General features: G+C 36.8%; 9 protein-coding genes and 2 non-coding genes across 11 annotated transcripts; 4 read left to right on the plus strand and 7 right to left on the minus strand.

Moving 5' to 3' along the window:
- Positions 1–5: 5 nt before the first annotated feature.
- B0P05DRAFT_544634 (protein-tyrosine phosphatase-like protein) lies at positions 6–954 on the minus strand. Its single transcript, XM_051578554.1, has 2 exons — positions 479–954; positions 6–427 (listed from the first exon to the last, which is right to left on the minus strand). Exons 1-2 carry the CDS (start codon positions 710–712, stop codon positions 50–52), a joined length of 612 nt encoding a protein of 203 aa, XP_051434239.1. The 5' UTR covers positions 713–954; the 3' UTR covers positions 6–49.
- B0P05DRAFT_615839 (casein kinase II subunit alpha) lies at positions 808–2,303 on the minus strand (the record flags this gene model as incomplete). The annotated part of the gene is made up of 4 exons (XM_051583410.1): positions 808–1,601; positions 1,647–1,841; positions 1,924–2,137; positions 2,182–2,303. The coding sequence occupies 4 exons, from the start codon at positions 2,301–2,303 to the stop codon at positions 1,113–1,115; spliced, it is 1,020 nt and encodes a 339-aa protein (XP_051434240.1). The 3' UTR covers positions 808–1,112.
- Positions 2,304–3,392: 1,089 nt separating this feature from the next.
- Positions 3,393–3,465, minus strand: B0P05DRAFT_t53. The gene has a single exon. It is a non-coding gene; the product is annotated as a tRNA-Arg (tRNA).
- A 1,323-nt stretch (positions 3,466–4,788) lies between these two features.
- Positions 4,789–6,411, minus strand: B0P05DRAFT_638035 (programmed cell death protein 2). The gene is made up of 4 exons (XM_051583676.1): positions 6,271–6,411; positions 6,135–6,218; positions 5,969–6,069; positions 4,789–5,912 (listed from the first exon to the last, which is right to left on the minus strand). Exons 1-4 carry the CDS (start codon positions 6,394–6,396, stop codon positions 5,024–5,026), a joined length of 1,200 nt encoding a protein of 399 aa, XP_051434241.1. The 5' UTR covers positions 6,397–6,411; the 3' UTR covers positions 4,789–5,023.
- Positions 6,412–6,744: 333 nt separating this feature from the next.
- B0P05DRAFT_128118 (uncharacterized protein) lies at positions 6,745–8,350 on the plus strand. The gene is made up of 6 exons (XM_051573011.1): positions 6,745–6,890; positions 6,940–7,084; positions 7,140–7,518; positions 7,564–7,938; positions 8,003–8,170; positions 8,226–8,350. The coding sequence occupies exons 1-6, from the start codon at positions 6,776–6,778 to the stop codon at positions 8,316–8,318; spliced, it is 1,275 nt and encodes a 424-aa protein (XP_051434242.1). The 5' UTR covers positions 6,745–6,775; the 3' UTR covers positions 8,319–8,350.
- A 31-nt stretch (positions 8,351–8,381) lies between these two features.
- B0P05DRAFT_572178 (kinase phosphorylation protein-domain-containing protein) lies at positions 8,382–9,431 on the minus strand (the record flags this gene model as incomplete). The annotated part of the gene is made up of 5 exons (XM_051581423.1): positions 8,382–8,964; positions 9,024–9,144; positions 9,197–9,284; positions 9,334–9,356; positions 9,410–9,431. The coding sequence occupies 5 exons, from the start codon at positions 9,429–9,431 to the stop codon at positions 8,382–8,384; spliced, it is 837 nt and encodes a 278-aa protein (XP_051434243.1).
- Positions 9,432–9,840: 409 nt separating this feature from the next.
- Positions 9,841–9,913, plus strand: B0P05DRAFT_t51. Its single transcript has one exon. It is a non-coding gene; the product is annotated as a tRNA-Ala (tRNA).
- A 67-nt stretch (positions 9,914–9,980) lies between these two features.
- Positions 9,981–11,491, minus strand: B0P05DRAFT_544651 (uncharacterized protein). The gene is made up of 3 exons (XM_051578555.1): positions 10,423–11,491; positions 10,199–10,371; positions 9,981–10,139 (listed from the first exon to the last, which is right to left on the minus strand). The coding sequence occupies exons 1-2, from the start codon at positions 11,383–11,385 to the stop codon at positions 10,264–10,266; spliced, it is 1,071 nt and encodes a 356-aa protein (XP_051434244.1). The 5' UTR covers positions 11,386–11,491; the 3' UTR covers positions 9,981–10,139; positions 10,199–10,263.
- Positions 11,492–11,576: 85 nt separating this feature from the next.
- B0P05DRAFT_579685 (Pex12 amino terminal region-domain-containing protein) lies at positions 11,577–12,893 on the plus strand (the record flags this gene model as incomplete). Its single annotated transcript, XM_051581953.1, has 5 exons — positions 11,577–11,696; positions 11,753–11,861; positions 11,910–12,355; positions 12,408–12,635; positions 12,681–12,893. The coding sequence occupies 5 exons, from the start codon at positions 11,577–11,579 to the stop codon at positions 12,891–12,893; spliced, it is 1,116 nt and encodes a 371-aa protein (XP_051434245.1).
- Positions 12,887–16,127, minus strand: B0P05DRAFT_544656 (adaptin N terminal region-domain-containing protein). Its single transcript, XM_051578556.1, has 8 exons — positions 15,981–16,127; positions 15,715–15,917; positions 15,516–15,674; positions 15,022–15,467; positions 14,405–14,970; positions 13,784–14,353; positions 13,431–13,667; positions 12,887–13,382 (listed from the first exon to the last, which is right to left on the minus strand). The coding sequence occupies exons 1-8, from the start codon at positions 16,009–16,011 to the stop codon at positions 12,916–12,918; spliced, it is 2,679 nt and encodes an 892-aa protein (XP_051434246.1). The 5' UTR covers positions 16,012–16,127; the 3' UTR covers positions 12,887–12,915.
- A 706-nt stretch (positions 16,128–16,833) lies between these two features.
- Positions 16,834–18,414, plus strand: B0P05DRAFT_544657 (uncharacterized protein). The gene is made up of 4 exons (XM_051578557.1): positions 16,834–17,433; positions 17,492–17,653; positions 17,697–18,048; positions 18,091–18,414. The coding sequence occupies exons 1-4, from the start codon at positions 16,845–16,847 to the stop codon at positions 18,377–18,379; spliced, it is 1,392 nt and encodes a 463-aa protein (XP_051434247.1). The 5' UTR covers positions 16,834–16,844; the 3' UTR covers positions 18,380–18,414.
- The last annotated feature ends 1 nt before the right edge of the window (position 18,415 follows it).

The following is an 18,415-nucleotide window of genomic DNA, read 5'->3' on the forward strand; positions in this document are numbered from 1 at the left end:
GAAGATTATAAAAAAAAAAAGTTTTTATTTTATTTGATAATGATAAAAATTAAACACAGCTACTAAGAGGAATGGACGTTAATTCTTCTGCAGGTTGATCCTTTGATTTAGAAGAGAATCCGCCTAGTCGAAATATAATACGACTAAAAGAAGTCTTGAGAGAAGGTTGATTGAGTTTCTTTTTACGTAAGATGGGTTTATAGATATCAAGATAGGCGATCTGTGGCTTATTGAAGGCACCCCTTCTTTTTCTTCGAATGTATTCAACAGCATCCAAGGGTTGCATACTTGATAATTCAATCAGACCAATAGCCACTAAAGCAGGTGCTCTTCCTAACCCAGCAACACAGTGCACAGCAATTGTTTGAGGTGTATCTGTTTCTAGCTGAATAATAGAAAGCCATTCATGGACTACATGAGGCGGAGGCTAATGAGAGAATGAGTTTCATAGATGTTGACAATAGACAAACAATCTTACCACACCTCCATCTTTAAAAGGTAAATCATGAACTTGAATACCTTGTTCGTTTAATTGAGTGATGCTATACGTTGGTTGACAACAACGTACAACATGTGTAACATTGTGTTTTTTGAATTCATCAAGATAGAAGCCCAAAGTGGACTCTGTTGGGCAATCAAGAATAAGAAATTGAAGAGAGCTTGAAGGGACAGGAATAAGAGAAAGCATACGACCAAGAGGTGAAGAAATCATTTTGAATACAAATTATCCAGGATCACAGTCTTGTGGATAATCAGCAATAGCAAGAGTAGATGCAGAGCCGCCGCAAAGTACGTTTGGAATCTGAGGTCGATAAATGATTTGAAAAGTAAAATGCATAAGTTGTTAAAGAAAGAAGCTTTTTCTTTTTGTCTGTCTTCCTTCTCTCTTTCTTTCTTGTTCTAATGAAATTAAGAGGGAAGAGAGGGAATAGGGTATGTGCAAAGAAAAAAAAAAAAAAGAAAAAAAAATTTTTTTTACTCTTCTTGTTGTTATGTCGAAGATTTAATTTTATCGATGGAGAATGGGTTCACATAAACACATCAGATCAGATCTATGCTAATAAACCTTTTTATTTGGCTTGTTCTCTTACCATATCTAACTATGTATGAGTCTAACAATACAGAATAGATAACTTACCAAAATATGGGTGTGCCATGGCTTCTTTAGCTGTTAATCTTTCTTGGTGATCATAACGAAGTAAATGGTCCAAGAAATCAAGGGCTTCATTTGAAATGTATCGGCGATTTTCATTGGTGATGAATTTAGTCCATGGTTTACGAGTGTATCTTCCAAGAATCTCATGATATTGTTTGTCTAGTTTAATACCATATTTATCTAAATAGGCAAACAATTCATCTGTACCAAGTACACGGGCAATTTTGACCAATTGATCATAGTTGTCATGGCCATGGAAAAAGGGCTCTTTGCGGAAAATCATACTGGCAAACATACAGCCATAACTCCATAAGTCCAGACTATAGTCATATTCTTGGAAATCAACAAGCAGTTCGGGTCCTTTAAAATAACGCGATGCTACACGCACATTATATTCTGTACCAGGATGATAAAACTCTGCTAATCCCCAATCAATCAAACGTAGCTAATGTCAATGAGTATCCATACAACCCAATATAAATAGACTTACTTGACGCTTCTCATGATCAATCATGACATTATGAGGTTTGACATCTCGGTGCATAATCCCTTTTGAATGACAATAGTCTAATGCTTTTAATAATTCATACATGTAATATCGTACATCATAATCAGTGAATTTAGGATAAAGAATCTTGAAATCTGTATTGTTGATATATTCAAACACAAGTGCAGGTGTCTTACTCTACATAGAATGAATACCATATCATCTCCCTTTCTCTCTCTCTCTCTCTTCTTCTTCTTCTTCTTCTTCTTTTTTTTCTTACCTGAGAATCTCGCACGACATCTAGCAACTCAATCACATTCACACCTCCTGCAATATTCTGTAGAATCTTGATTTCACGCTTAATCTTCTTCTTTTTGACAGGCTTCAAGATTTTGATGACCACTTTTTGATCCTTCTCGATATCAACACCCTCAAACACTTCAGAGTACTTTCCACGTCCTACTTTTCTTATGATCTCATACTTTTCTTGAGAACTAACATGTGTCAAAAAGAAGGCATGACTTCATGTTAAACTTACCCCCATTGAACTTGAAGTGCATCATAGTCCCAGTAACTACTAGGCATATTCGTGTTCACATCAGCATAGCATTTGGCTATACTTTGATAGGCTATCGTCGCGTTATTACTCTTTTCGCCCATGTCGCTGTGATCAAGGTACGTTTTTGTCAAGATTGATAAAAGACAAAAGAAGAAAACGCTAGACCATTTACTCAACATTTTTTTTTTTCTTTTAGAGTTGACTGACTTTAAATCAGATTTATAGTATGTCAAAAAGAAAAAGAAAAAAGAAAAAAGGTATAAGGAATGTCTTTTTCTATTACAAGAGAAGAACATTCTTTGAATTAGGATTTCATTTATGTGCTTATGTAAGGGAACGCATTGTGTTTATGGGTCAGCGAAAAATAAAAACTTTACTCCTTTAAAGAAAAAAGGGGGGAGTTAGGATAGACATTGAAGCTTACTTTAAAAGGGAGAGTGATAGTGTCTGTCACAAATCATTTTCTCAAATGGCAAAGACAAAAAAAAAAAAAAAAAAAAAAAAAAAGCAATGAGTACAGTATCATGCGAGACAAGGTATAATTCGATGAATCCATAAAATTCTATAGTAAAGGATTATGTGCTTATCAACGAATCCTAGTTTCCTATATCTATTTAGAGCCAATACAAGTGCACTTGAGTCGATCAATAACTCTCCTTTTGTCGACGTTCGCTTTCTTTTGAATCGCATATGCTCAGAGTATGGCATAAAAATCATCATTCTTCATTTTTGTATGTTTGTTTGTTCATTTTCAAAACAACAAAAGAAATGTGTCATCTCTTTTTTATTTATTTATTTTTGTTTTAATATCTTCCTGTTGTGTTAGTCTTTCAAGTTAAATGATAGATCAATTTAAAAACCTTATTATATTCTTCAACTCCTATTTTGACATGTTTATTGTAATGCATGTCACTTAAACTTATCGATTCAATTGTTAAATCAGTCTATCTTTTCGATTGACCCAATATGTTTTGGCTTGGACAATTTACTTTTATTTTCCTTGAGATCCAATGCTCATTACAGACTATCATTCAATACTCATTTGACATCTCTATCACATGCAAAACTCCATTTCTAAAGTTCAAAAGCTAAGATTGATAGTTCAAACTTAAATACACCATTTAAGCATAAAGAAATATTAACTGCATGGAAACGTCTCACGTTTTCATCGAGAAAAACAAAAAAGATGTTGAGGCTACCAGGGGTCGAACCTGGAATCTCCTGATTCGTAGTCAGACGCCTTATCCATTGGGCCATAGCCCCTCAACTTGTTATTTGACTCAAGTAAAATAATATAAACTTCTGAATATTTTAGAGACGAAATTTTATTCTTTTTTGTCAAATCATATTTCTCTCTCAGGATAACTCAGCTTTGCATGATGAATGTGTCTTATACGTCGGTTTGCATGATCATAGTTTTAGCATTTCGACCGATTTTGTTAGTGAATCTCTACAAAGAGTTTATCAAACTGTCTTGAGCCGAATAATAAAGTCCAATAAGCTAAAGATTTGAAAGTCATTTTAGGCGAAAGCAAGATTAATTCGGAAGGAATAAGACACTTTGAATTCAATAAGCAGCTTTAGATGAGAGAAGATGTGTTTCATTATTTAACAACAAAAGTAAACTAAAAAAAAGTACTTCAGTTTGTTCTAAATACATCATTTAGACATAGCAATGTATGCAAGAACTACTTGGTTTCACGCAATCAACAAAGTTTCCTATTTAATAAATCTTATATGTATTGAAAATAAACACTTGTCCCTTTATTATTCTTTGGAATCATATATTTCTTTTGGATCTGGCTAACATAGCATAAAACGCTTTAGATTCCTGTAGCTTAGCACAGCAACAGTCTCAACCTTGTGTATTGCTTCAAGCTTAACGCTTTTAAGCTTCATAAAAGGAGTATCCCTCAAAGATAATATGAGTTTAAATTAATATTCGCATGTCAAAAACTAAAATCAAAAAGCTATCAAGAAAGAAGTTGGTAAATGCAAATAAGGCGCATCGAATAGTATAAAGAACACAGTGTGTTTGTTATTGAAATACTAAACTATCCTTCAAAAACGTGTTTTCTGTTTTTGAACTGTGGCGTACAATTTTCATAATGATTTTGAAAATCAGACACTTTGAGTGTGTTTTATAGACCTAGAGAAACAATTCTTACTAAGGCATGTTGGGTCTACAATCCCTCTATCGCTCACCAATCGCAAAACAGTGAGAATTGAAGGTTTCGTAAAAGGGATCATAAGGCTGAAATGGTAATTTCTTGACTTTTTTCAAAACTTGCATCAATATGTTGTTCTTTGATGTATGCTCAAACATAAGAAACTCAAAAAAAAAGGGGGAATTGAAAGACAGAAATAATGGTTTACGTTGATAAACACTGGTACCTGCAGTGGACTGTCAGTCTGCAGGTGGTACTATTATTGTTTGTCAGGTGGATTCAAAAAAAGAAAGGTAGTTTATGTTAAGAGAATACAGGGTATGATGCAAGATTGTATCATAAGCTTGATGCTAAAAGAAGGCATATATTGAGGACCAAATGCATATTCAGTATGCCGGACGGAATCAAAAATCACAAAATATGCATATTTCTAATTCTATGGATTTGCCCTCTAAATGCCTTTATCTATGTATTTATGTTCACATTCGTTTTAGTATTCTTGTCTAGTGAATATCGTGTATCCAAGTTCTTCAATAACCAACACTAGGCTAGCTAAACAAATTTATGCAACATGACAGAGCAATTATTCTACAATCCAAAATGCATTTATTAAATCTATGATGAATACTTTCTGACAGTAAAAAAAAATTCCTTTACTTAGCAGCAGCAGCTCTTTTGCGACGTAATAATTCAGCCTCTTTAGGTCCCAATTGCATACCATCTTGTGAAAAATCTTGCTTCCAGAGCACTTCTTCAGCATAAACACCATTTCCAAGTGCACAATTTTCCTTGCAAGTATACACAAAAAGGGAACCCCAATCCAATGAATCCACAGCAACATGGTTGACACCAATAAAGTTCAACAAGGTAGACAAGATTTGAAATTCAAAAGTACGAGGGCCATGGCAGCGATCGCAGCTGGGTATAGATGCTGGCTTATAATTAGCTTGCACCCACAATGGTTCGCGTGTAGGCATATCGTATTCTACACGATCATATCGGATAACTTGGTCAGGATTTAATTGGACCTTGAGTTGGAACTGCAAGAAAGCATCGTCAACGGCTACTTCTGTGTCTTCTTCTGCTTCATCACCAGCAAGTACAAGTGCTTTGGAATCAGAGCTTTGTTCTTCTGGATTGTTTTCTTTGAAAAAGGCAGCCTGGGTCTCTTCTTCTTCTTGATCAGGATCTTTTCCTTCAGGTTCACTGATGATTTCTTTTTCTTTGAACATACGAGCAGAGCGCAGTTCATCAATGATTGCTTGCTCTTCTTGAGAAAGCGTCTTGTTACAGAATTCTTTGTGGCGACACATATTCCAATCCGACATTTGATGTTCACGAGAGCAATAGGCTGTAGTACCGCACTTGCCACAGAATTTTGAGCCTCCAAGACCACAAATAACACATTGGTTTGGAGCTTTGAAAGATTTAGGTGTGAATTCTACAGGTGTGTTCTCTTCTTCTTCGTCGTTGTCGTCGTCTTCATTAGGAACAGGATAATAAGGATTTTCAGATGGTAGTTGAGATCGATATACTTTAAAACTAGCATAAAAAAGAGGGGATATGAATAATACATAAAAATGTATAAAATAGTTTACCTCTTTGTCCAGTCTTGCTTCACACAACCACCTTTCTTACAGCAAAAGACATAAACAGTTCTGTGGAAGGCATCTGCTGGGTGATCCTCAGGCGTATATAACTCGTAGACAAAAAAAAAAAATAAGCTATTCGTCTCTCTTTGACTGATCTCTCATATGCTCTTACCTGTAATAAAAGATTCATGGGTTGCTCACAGTTACCACACGTCACATCTTCAGCTGCTAAAATGTGTTCAGGATTCAACCAAGCCTAAAAAAAAAAAGTTAAAATGACACATGCTCTTTTGTTTTCTTTTACTTACAGGCTTTCCTCCTGATTTGCTAGGAAAAGTGTCTGCTGTCAAAGGTGTTTCGGGATCTTCTGCATACCCAAGCTGACAAGCGTACTTGTCAATATCATTAGCATTCAACTCTTCAGTTTGTGACATTGTGAGTTGGAAATGAAAAATAAAAAAAGAAAAAAAAAAGAGAGAGGTTGAATCAAGTGGCTTGTTTACAAATTTAAATTAGAATAGTTGCATAAAACAATCCCTTTACACTTATTGAACAGGCCCTTGCTTCTTATATTCAACGCTATGGCTTCAATGAAGCATGCCAAACACAATTACCATGCAGTCTTACTACAATATTTATTTGTGTTGGAACTAAGTTCAGTATTTCAAGGCATAAAATATAATTATAATAAGAAGCACATCATTCAGGAACCAAGCCAGATTTCAATCCATATTCTGAGCTATAAATAAGTACATTTATAGAACTTTATTAGCATTATTTTTAGAATTTAGTGTTCTTTTCTTTCTTGTAGAGATGAATGAAGCAAATACGATTGGCTTTGAAATAGGCCATGACAATGAACTTCAACTTGTCAAGAAGTTCAAATCGTTTCAAAGACAATATCTCACTGTATATCTTACAGTTATGGGTAAGAATAGCCTCTTTTTATTAGATGTTCTTTTTCTAATCGATTCAAGGTGCGGATTGGCTTCAGGGACCTTATCTTTATAAACTCTATAACTCTTATGGACTTGAACTGACACAAATAGCCATGTTGTTTCTGACTGGTTTTGTCAGTGGAGCATTTGCTGGAACTGCAGTAGGCAGTCTTGCAGATACATGGTAAGAATATCAGCAGAACATAGGCGTGGATAAGCTAATATGTATGTGTCTATAGGGGCCGTAAGCGTATCTGTAATGTGTTTTGCTTTACTATCTTGACTGCACTTTCACTTCGCATGATAAACATCTACATGTTTTTGTTTTGTTCGCATGTATTGTCGGGTGTATCCACAGCTTTACTTTATAGTGTGTTTGAATCATGGTATGTATCAGAACATACAAGTCGTGGATTTCCTTCCGAATGGCGTACACGCACGTTTGCTTTGGGTACGTTGTTGAATAGTGTTGTTGCTATTTTAGCTGGTATCTTAGCCAATGCACTTGTCGATCTTTGGGGATTTCGAGCTCCGTATATTGCATCTATGTCTTTAGTATGTTTTGTAGCTACTATGGTTAGCTCTACTTGGACTGAGAACTATGGCAACCATCAGATTGTAAGTACAAGAAAAATAGAAATAGAGGTATTCATAAGGAAACAGAAAGTTAGTCTACATAGAACACTCATGGCTGGATTAAAAACCATGTTGAAAAGCAAAGACATTATCATCATTGGTTTAGCTCAGACACTTTTTGAATGCTCCATGTATATCTTTGTGTTGTTGTATATTCCAGCTGTTGAAGATACCATATCAAACGTGACAGATGTTGATATTGAAAACGTACCTTTAGGCTACCTCTTTTCTACCATGATGTTGGCTGTTATGGTCGGTTCTTTATTTTTTCAAACGATGGAAAGACAAGCAAAATCAGGGTCTCGGTTTTTCATACAATTCACGGAGGATCGTTTACTCTCTATTGCACTTGGACTAGCTTCATGTGCATTTATGTCCATGGCATATCATCAAAATGTCTCTGTAAGTACAGACATACATACATACACACATATATATACGAAATGACTTATTCTTTGTATGACAGGCAACTGTTTTAATAGTCGCTTACCATGTATTTGAATTTACAACTGGTCTATACTATCCCTCTATTTCTTCTCTTAAGGCTGATGCGATACCAGAAGAAACAAGAGCTGCTGTCATGACTTTACTTCGAATTCCAATGAATCTCGCTGTAGGTGTTGTTATGTGGCATGTAAGTTAGAATATGACGCTAGATTCAAATAGAGAACTCATTTAAAAATGAATAGGTTCAAGACATGTCCCATGCTGTCTTGTTCTCTATCTGTGGCATGATGACATCCATTGGTTGTTTCTTGGTTGGTGCATTGTATCATTATTAAGCCTCATATCCATTTGTACATATACATATACATATATATATATAAAGAATGGACGTTTATTTATTATTTCTGAGATAATAATACACGTCTACTGTAAGGTGAGAGGGATCTCTTTGGTGAAGGGGAACATCGATGGCTTTTCTCTTCTGATGGGTCTCTTCTACGTCTATATCTATCTTTTGAACTTGCTCGTCTGTCATGATGACGATAATCATCATTATCATCAGCTCTTCTTCTGCTATGACGAGGAGAGCGTGATCTATGGCGATGGCTATGGCGTTCTTCTTTTCGGTGATGACGATGAGAGTCTCGATGATGCTTCTTTCGGTCACTCTTGTGTTTATGATCCTTTTTTGATTTCTTTTTTCTCTTGTGTTCGTCTTCTTTTGTATCATCCATCAATTGAGAAGCAGTGTCTTTATGCAAGTATTGCATGTCTTGATTCATGACTTCAACTGCACCACCATCCTCATGTTGTACTGAACCCAAAAGTCGATTAGATGATTTTCCATATCCAAGTCCTTTCTCTGCTTCTCCTGCTGCTAAATGGTGCTCATCATCCGAATCATCATTGTCTTTATTTAAGGCATGCTTGAGATCGTCTTCTGTCACATGGCTCTCTAATGTCTTTTTCTTGCGCACACCACTAGAAAAAAAAAACAATCAGTCTTCTTTTTGATTTATTCCATCATCATCATGACTTACAGTGCAATAGCCATGGCTTCAGCCTCAGCTTCTTTAATCTTGGCTAATTCTCTTGCATTGGCTTTTGCTTTTGCAGCTTCAGTATCTGCACCCGATTTGGCATACCATGTTAAATCCTTGCCTAAGATGAAGAGTAAGTTGTGTGTGTGTATGCAAATGTCTTGTGGTATTACCTTTTTGCCAGCGACCTACTGGGGCCATCAATGAGTGACCAAGGTAGTTTTCACGATGTTTATCATTCTTTACTTCTTCCCAACTAAACTATAACTATGGATCAGAATACCAAAAAAGAAGCAAAGAAAGCTCTTACTTGATCTTTACCACCACGCGTACCTAAAGAATAGCTTAGTTTAGAATAGACAAAGATAAAGCTAAGAAAAAAGTACCTCCTCTTGTTGGATGAAACATTGTACAGTGAAAACGGTAAATTTTGTCACTGAAAAAATTCAATGTCCTTTAACCAAAAACAAATGTCACTTTACTAAAAATGTTTGTCCCAAAATAAAAAAAAAATCATTTGCTCACCACAATTTTTACTTTCGAAACTGCTACGCTTTACTCTTTCTATCCTTTCATCATACGAAGTGTCATACAATACCGATAATGTTATTAAGAAAATACTTTGGAGCGCAATAAGCGGATAAATATCATTCAGACATATAATTTGACGATTGAGAAATACTTATGTCAATTTTAAAACCACATTTTAGATACTAACAAACTGATCCAATAGGATCGTATAGAAACCCAAAATCACGGGACGTCGGTTTTAATTTTTTAGGGTCATATAAAATAGAGTGGTCAAGGTTAACAAGCAGGGGATGTAGCTCAAATGGTAGAGCGCTCGCTTAGCATGCGAGAGGCACTGGGATCGACGCCCAGCTTCTCCACAAATTAATCATTAAAAATTCTAATTCAAAGCATGGAATTACATGATCTCTCTTTTGGGGAATTAATTTTTTTAAGGATTTACGATGTAAAGTTAAAATAATATATATATTTCTTTTTAGTAAGCATCACATTGTTTAGGCGAAAAGGCCTTTTGTTTGTATGAATATTGGCATAACGAGGCAGTATAATGGTACAATCATTGATCAATTAATAAAAAAAAAGAAGGTAAACTGCACATATATTCTGCAAGTATGTAGCATTTACTTTTTATTTCAATGGAATAGCAAGCAATTCATTATCATTCTGATGTGAAAATCAGAAAAAAAAGGGTATCTGCTATTTCAGTAAATCAAGAAGGAATACCATGAATTCGAATACGGTAAATATTCGTATGGTATTTGTTACCCCAATTAGACTTGATCTTAATCAACACAGATTGAAACGAATCCGGAGTCAAGTACGTATCAAAGGTTTGAACAGACGAATACTCATCATGAATATCAAACAGCATTTTTCCCAACAACATCCATTCTTCTGTACGATTTTCATGTTGAGTTAAACCATATATTTCCATACGTTGAGGAGCACTGTGGATTTCTCTTGGAAAGATAGCCGCAAATGGATACTCCACTGTCACAGCTTGGACATGAATCGATTGATTCAAGGTAATACCCAATGTGCCTTCTTGACCCATCATGCTCCAATAATGACGAGGACTGTTATCTGATTGAATAGCAAACTCAGGCACATGATGCCATGTTTGTATACCCATCATGGTAGCAACTCTTTCCATCAGATAAGGAACTGGGCCATAAGTAGTACTTGTGTTGGCATGAATAATTTGGCCATCAAGAGCAAAGTCTGGCAAGTTTAAAATCTCTTGGTGATATCGCTGAATTGTTTTATGGATAAGTTCAGGCAATAAATCAGCTTTAGAGCCTTTTTGCTGTATTTTTTGGTACTGAAACAATTGTTGAGTGATCAACTGCATCATTGTGTCTTTATTGACAATGGCTCCTTGGTTGACTTGTTTCTGCATGTACATTTGAATGGACCGTTCATTCTGGTATTCAAATACATCCCACAAAGTAGGATTATCCAAGTATTGAAGAAATTGAGCTGTTATCTTGATTTCCCCGGGTTGGTAGGTAGGTATGTATATCAAACTAGGTAGCTGGTCTCCAATAATACGCTGCAAGTCTTGATAGATAGTCTGTGATACTTGATGCTTGCGGACAGATTCTCTTTTTAACTGCTCAATGATTTCGTTTAAGGTAGACTGTTTGTTACTGAAACCAGAAGAGTATTCCTTCATATCTTGTTTGAGTTTAACCCAGTATTTTTTGATTACAGGCAATGTTTTCATAGAGCATAATGCATATTGTGGATAGAAAGAACGCAAAATGATTAACATGTAGCATGCAACCAACAGGAATACGATTGATTTACGTGTTTGAAAGAAAGAGACCATTCAAAACAATAAAGAAAGACAAAAAACAACATGGACAAGAAGCGGATATAAAGAAGCCAATCTATCTATCGACACTTATTTATCTTGCATTATCCCATCTTCTGAGATTCAATGCAGTCAAATCATGCTGACTACCTTACTTTTCCCACTCTTTTTTTCTCTCTCTCTCTCTCTCTCTTTTTATATACACTATGGAGTTTATGAGTAGTTTAGGCTCACAGGAGGACGCTTATCGTCCTTCTTTATTTGAGCTTGTAGCACAAGAGAAACTTAAAGAATTATTACAACCTGCTGTTCAATACGTCTTGGCTGTATGTCCTATATTTATATGTTCTTTTTTTTCTTAAAAAATAGACGTTTTTATTAGATCTATGCTCAACGATACCCGCGTTTATTACTCAGGATAGTCAATAACCACGAAGAATTCTATGCTCTCTTGATGCTGTTGGTAGAAAGACATTATCTAAAAGAATGGGGCAAGTTTGTTGTATCTTGCGATTGACATGACTAATACAAAATTATAGGGGGTTCATTCGCAGAGAATTTCTATGGCTTAAAGCGAGTCGCTTCATCAACTCATTTGAATACACCATTCATCCCTCAACATGGATCCACACCTCCTCTTACACCCCACCAAATCAAAACATCATTGATGGTCTTGGTAGGTTTACCTTATGTCAAATCTAAACTCGATATATGGTATCAACAAGTCTCGGGTGGATCTATTCTTGGAAATGAACAGGAGGAACGAGATATAGAAGAACTAGAGAGCCCAGAGACACCATTATCCAGAAAATGGATGATTCGCCTTAAGCGACTATTTAAACGAGTGTATCCTATGCTTCATTTCTTGTATTATGGATCAGGACTAGTATACAATATGGGCTATTTGTTTGGCAAGACGCGTTACTATACGCCTTGGTTGCATTGGATTGGATTAGAAGTAAAGCGTATGAGCATGCATGATTATGTAAGTAGCAAACCACCCTACGCTATCTTTTCTTATGCTAGTCTTATGTTAGCGCGCTTACTATGACAAGACAGCTGGAACTAGTCTACCAAAGCCATCCATCAAGCACCCACTCCGCCTTGTTTCAACTGTGTTCAGTAAACTAATAGAATTCCTCAAGGTACTTTTGCCTATGTCTATTTTTTTCTTCAAGTTTTTAGAATGGTGGTATTCTTCTGAATTCTCTCGGAACAATACTATACAAGACAATGACATGATCCCACCTCCTCAAAAGACAAAGGTAAACACGAAAAACTAAAACAAATGGCTCATTTTGATGATATAGCCTGATCCAAGAGGTACACCCTTACCTTCAAGCCCCAATACATGTCCATTATGTTCAACAAAACCCATCAACAACCCAACTGCTTTACCTTCTGGTTATGTATTTTGTTATACCTGTGCTTACCATTATATACAGGAACAAGGAAGATGTCCTGTCTCTTGGATCAAGACAGACACAGACCATCTTACAAAACTATATGCTGATGTCATGTAAATTTATTCAATAAAAAAAAAGATTAAGCAATAGCAGAAAGAACAATCTGAGAAATAGTAGGGTCTTCACTTCTGACAGACATCTCAAAGGCAACACCAGAAGAAGAGTTAAATGTCATACGACATCGAACAAGTACTTTTTCGCCTGTCAAGAAAATACCTGCCATAAGCAATGTATGAACATTAGGGTTGCGTGGTAAGCCAGTGTCATCCAGAGGTTGCATGCCTAGTAAGTCTATAATGGCAGTACAGGCAGCTTGAAGACTAGGTGCTTTTTCACGGTCTAGTGCCAATGTCTCTATTGCTTCACCTTCTGCCAAAGATGCAAATTCTTGCTCAAAGTTGGAAATATAAGTAGGGCGAACATAGTCACTTGTCAATAGATCAATGTCTTCTACTTGATATTCATCTTCATAACCTTCTTCATCGGGTTCACCTGTAGTAGGATCACAATCCTTAATGATAAACTTGAGTGAATTTGTAAAGGAAGCTAACAGAAAAAATGAATACGGCTTATACATAACACACTAGGACTTACCAACTGGGAAATCATCCTCATCTTCTCTTTCATAAGCGACATAAATCTGTCCGGGAACATCATAGGCCAATTGAGCAGCAGGCATTTCCAACACGCGAACTAAACCAGCTTGTTCATCATCCATTTGCATCACCATCTCAACATGCTCTAATAACTGGTCATTCAGCGTATTAAGACAGTCAAACTGGAACACAATATGCTTAGCAAACGTATGCTTAATACATTGAATACTGTATTCTGTCTCGCTTTCAGTGATTGGGATCTTGGTAGAACTCTTGAACAAGGGCCATAAGCAGCTATTTCAGGAATAGCAGCAAGGGCATCTGCATAAGCTGCTTGTTGATCTGCTTGACTCTTTTTGTTCTCTGCCTGTGGTGAAGCAGAAGAGGATGCCTTGTTAGGAACAGGCGAGGAGACAGTGGCAAGTGTCAAATCTTGAGGACGATGACGACGACGCTCTTCTTCTTCTTGTGCCTTACTGATCATAGGAATAGCACTCAAGTCAAATGGCGATGTCTCTTGTCGGTTCACAAATTCGACTAATTCACGCTCCAAAATAGGTAAGGCAAAAGTGGCATCGTCCACACTGTAGAGTTTAGCCAAGGATGCATGCTGCATCATGCCAAGTGCCAACGTGGCGCGGTCACGGACTTCATCTTCCACGTCATCTTGACAACGGGTCAATAAGACCTTGACACTTTGCTTCACATTGGTATCAGGGCAATTGAGACCAAATTTAGTAAGAGCACTGACAGCAGCACCACGAATGGTCGAGTTTTCCAGAATAACACGGTTGTAGATATAACGAATGTATTTAGTAGGTGTGGATGTCTTGGGGCCTTCTGTACCGAGTAAATGAAGCACACGAACAGATAGTTTAGTGAATTCACAATCCTCAATAAATTCACAGAGATAAGACAAGGCTAACATTAGATTAAGTAACTTTCATGTGATTCTCTCTATAGTTATGTTACCTGTGTCTTTGGATTCAGGAATATGACGGACCATGTCGAAGATAGCTTCAACAACAGCCTTTTTGAATTCATAACCACCTTCATCACGCAACACACCACTCAAGAAAGAAAGCATGACGGCTTGTTTGTTGGGGAACTTGAGACAGAGAGAACGAATGGCTTCTACCACAATCACCTTGAACTCATCTGAAATTTCACCCATAAAACTAGAAATTTGCTTCATCAATCGGTCTACAGAGGCTTCATTGCCTGTCTTTAACAAGGTGGTGATGGCAAACGTAGCAATACTTCTGTTTTGATCAGAGACCAAATTCTCAATATCCAAGTTACAAGGGGAAACAGCAGAAGGTTTAGAGAGAGCAAGTGCATTCAAGATACGAATGGCAGCAAAGCGCAACGTAGGTTTAGGTGAACTCAAAAAGAGTTGCAAGACAGAAATGGCAGGATAAAGCTCTTTGGCTGTGGCATCCTTCATTTCACAAATAGCACGGGCAGCTTCTAAATTGACCATATCGCTCTTGTGTCGAAGGTATCCTTCCAATAATTCATAAATACGCTTTGTGGATCTAATGTCCGACCATTGTGTCAGTCATGAAATAGATAGATGCAAGACTTACCCAGGATCGTCTTCCATGACTTTACAAGCATAACGGATCAAGATACAGACAGCAGAAGAGTTCTTTAAATGACCACTGTTGCCACCACGTCCAGAACCAGAGAAAGTCTGGACCAACTTGGCAATAGCCATACGGTCCTGTTGACGGATCAAATATAACAGGCCAATAGCATGGTATTGAGCAATACTACTGGTTGAAACAACAGCTTGGTTTTGGTTGCTGGAGTTACTGCCAAAACTAGAAATATAGCTTGAAGCAGCAGAAGCAAAACCAGAAGATTGTTTAGCATAAGCAGCTTCTTGTACTTCAGTAGCCCAACGACGCACAATGTCCTTGGAAGCACCAAATAGATGGTAAGAAGACACAAGAGCAGCAGCAGAGACAGAAGGGTTCTTGTCAACAATAGAGGCCTTGATAATACGTTCAATACCTTGAATCATGGAAGGCTATTCATACAACGCGTTATTCTCCTGTTCACAAAAAAACTGACTTACATCCGTAATTAAGCATAAGGCACGAATAGCGTTAGCACGGTAAATCGTTTCTTGCTTTGATTGGATATCTTTAATCAAAGACTGGGTGACCATAATCACATCCTGAGCAATACCTGATAGTTCCTTAATCACCAAATACATCATTTGTCGAAGTGAAGTCTATTTTGCTATAAGTAACATATAAACAACTTGAACTTACATCTTTCGACTGAAACAGCTTGATGACATTAAAGAAAAGATCCGTTGCTTCTTGTGTATTAAAGGGTTCACCCAACGAAAGTAAATAAATGATTTTAGTAAGTAACAGTCGACATTTTCTGACATTGATGGGCGAGTCATTAAAAGCGCGAGCTTCTTGAAGGACAGTGGACTTGTTTATTTGTGAAAAGATGCTGACTTCTCCTATAGGAAATGTTATTCATCTGTTTGTTTGTGCGTGTCTTATTTTTTTCTTTTTGTAATTACCAGAGTCTTCGTCTCGTTTAGCGTAACTCATGTTGTTAATATCTCTTCTTTTTTGAAGGTCGAGATGAAGACGTGTTTAATAAAAAAGAGAGAGAGAAAAAAGGTATTTTATACCAGCCAAGTAGTGATTTTTTTAAAACCAGAATTCCGCCCACATAATAGACATTGATGAGAAAGGAAACAACAACCTATATACAGATAAAGATACTTTCTTCAAGTTAGAATCAAATCATAGGGCTTGTTCCTATTGACTGGTTTCTGATGGACCTTTTTGATAAACATTTAAGGTACACAGATTTCGCTTTCGTACCTTTTTAAATAAATTTTTGAAGACGGAAAAATTGTATGATTTTCATCTTTGAATAAGTCCCTTGAAGCATAAAAGAGGAGCACTATAAATTGTGTAGAATAAAAAAAAAGAAGAAAAAGAACTCATACTTGATGTGACCACCTTTTGCATCCATCACTGCTTGGTATATCGGCTTTTCATGCTTCTGACCAAGCGTGCAGCTTTTTCTTGGCCGAGGTTCTCCCACTCTTGTCGAAGTATCGACTTAAGATTTTCGATATTGTGAAACTCAGTCTTATCATTAATTTTGTAGGGCTTCACAGTTGGTTCAGCAGGAAGAGGACGGTCAGTCTGCTTGATTCTTTCAATGGTGCTTCTGGCAGTCAACAGAGGCAATTCCACCCTAAATATCTGCCCTCATGATCAATACAAGATTTTGCCTTAATATTAGACATCATTCTCAATGAAATCAAAATCTATGCGACTGTAAAAGATGATTGGCTGAAAAAAGTATCCATTTACATTCAACCTCCGACTTTTTTATATTTTTTTTCTTTCTCTTTTTCTGACAGGCCATGCCAAAGTTGATAGAACCCATTAGCCAGTTGATTGAAAAGCATCCCAATAAAGTTCAATTGACACTGACAGCTATTGCTGCTTCTGTTCTGACAGCTTCTAGTATACTCGCTTATCAAGCCAATGAACGACGATCGAGAGCTAAGACGCTCAAACAAGAACTCAAAGAAGCCGAACTTCGCAGTACGATCGATTTGACACCTGTAGGCACTGTGGATGCAGGACAACCCACTTTATTCTATAACCAACAGGTTATTGAAGATCAGTTGTCTAAAAACACAGCCTTTTTGGGAAAAGAAGGCACGCGTCGATTACGGGATGCATTTGTGATTGTCGTGGGTGCAGGTGGTGTAGGATCATGGGCTGCCTTGATGCTGCTACGTTCGGGCGTGAAGCGTATTCGAGTGATCGATTTTGACCAAGTCACACTCAGTAGTCTAAATCGTCATGCTGTGGCTACTTTAGAGGATGTAGGCACACCTAAAGTACGTTGTATCAAGCATCATTTTGAAAAAATTGCTCCTTTTGTTCAAGTAGAAGATTGTATTGATTTACTTAGTGCTGATAATGTGGACACATTATTAGGAGGTAAAAAAAAAAAAAAAAAAAAAAAAAAAGAAATAGTAAAATGGCTCATAAACCATAGGTCATCCTGATTATGTGGTGGATGCGATTGATAATATCAACACAAAGATTGATTTGATCCAGTACTGTCATGATCATCAATTGCCTGTCATTAGTTCCATGGGTGCTGGCGCCAAAGCAGATCCTTCTCGTATTCAAATAGCAGATATCAGCGAAACATTTGGTAAGTCACATTGGATCTAAAAAAGGCACTCAATCATCATCAGAGGATCCCCTTGCACGCACCGTCAGACAGAGACTCAAGAAACTCAATATCCTCAAAGGCATCCCAGTTGCTTATTCAACAGAAAAACCCCATCATGTGAAACTGTTACCTTTAGAAGAAGAAAAGATTCAAGACAGAGATGAATATGCTACTTTACCTGACTTCAGAGCACGTATTTTACCTGTCTTAGGTACTATTCCGAGTATGTTTGGTATGGCTATTGCCAACTATATCATTTTGCGTATTGCTGAATATCCTGATTTTGATCCACTTGCTGTCAAATTAAGAGAAGGTCTTTATGTTCGAGTTCATCGCGAATTATTGACTCGAGAAAACAAAGTGTTCAAACAAAAGTAAGTTTATCATTTGAATATATCGATTGACGCAACACATAGAGTCTGTGCTTTGGATCCTAAAGATGTTGCCTATCTCTTTGAAGAAGTGTGGCATGGTAAAAGTGTTATTTCAGGTCCTAATGACAAACTGGCCCTGACAAGATGGGATAAATCAAAACCTATAAGTCATTTGAATGCTGTCTGTATGACAAGACAAGAAGCCAATCTGCATGATCAATTGCCTGAAGAAACAGACCTGAAAGCTTATTATGGACCTGTGTTTGACTATGTGACACATCGTTTTGAACAAGAACAAAAGAGACAGCGTATTTGGCATCATGTATTGTAAAAAATAAAATAAAATAAAGTCCGCGTTTTTCTTTCT

This window comes from Gilbertella persicaria (genome assembly GCF_025201335.1).
Source record: "Gilbertella persicaria strain CBS 190.32 chromosome Unknown B0P05scaffold_23, whole genome shotgun sequence".
NCBI classification, from domain to species: Eukaryota; Fungi; Mucoromycota; class Mucoromycetes; order Mucorales; family Choanephoraceae; genus Gilbertella; species Gilbertella persicaria.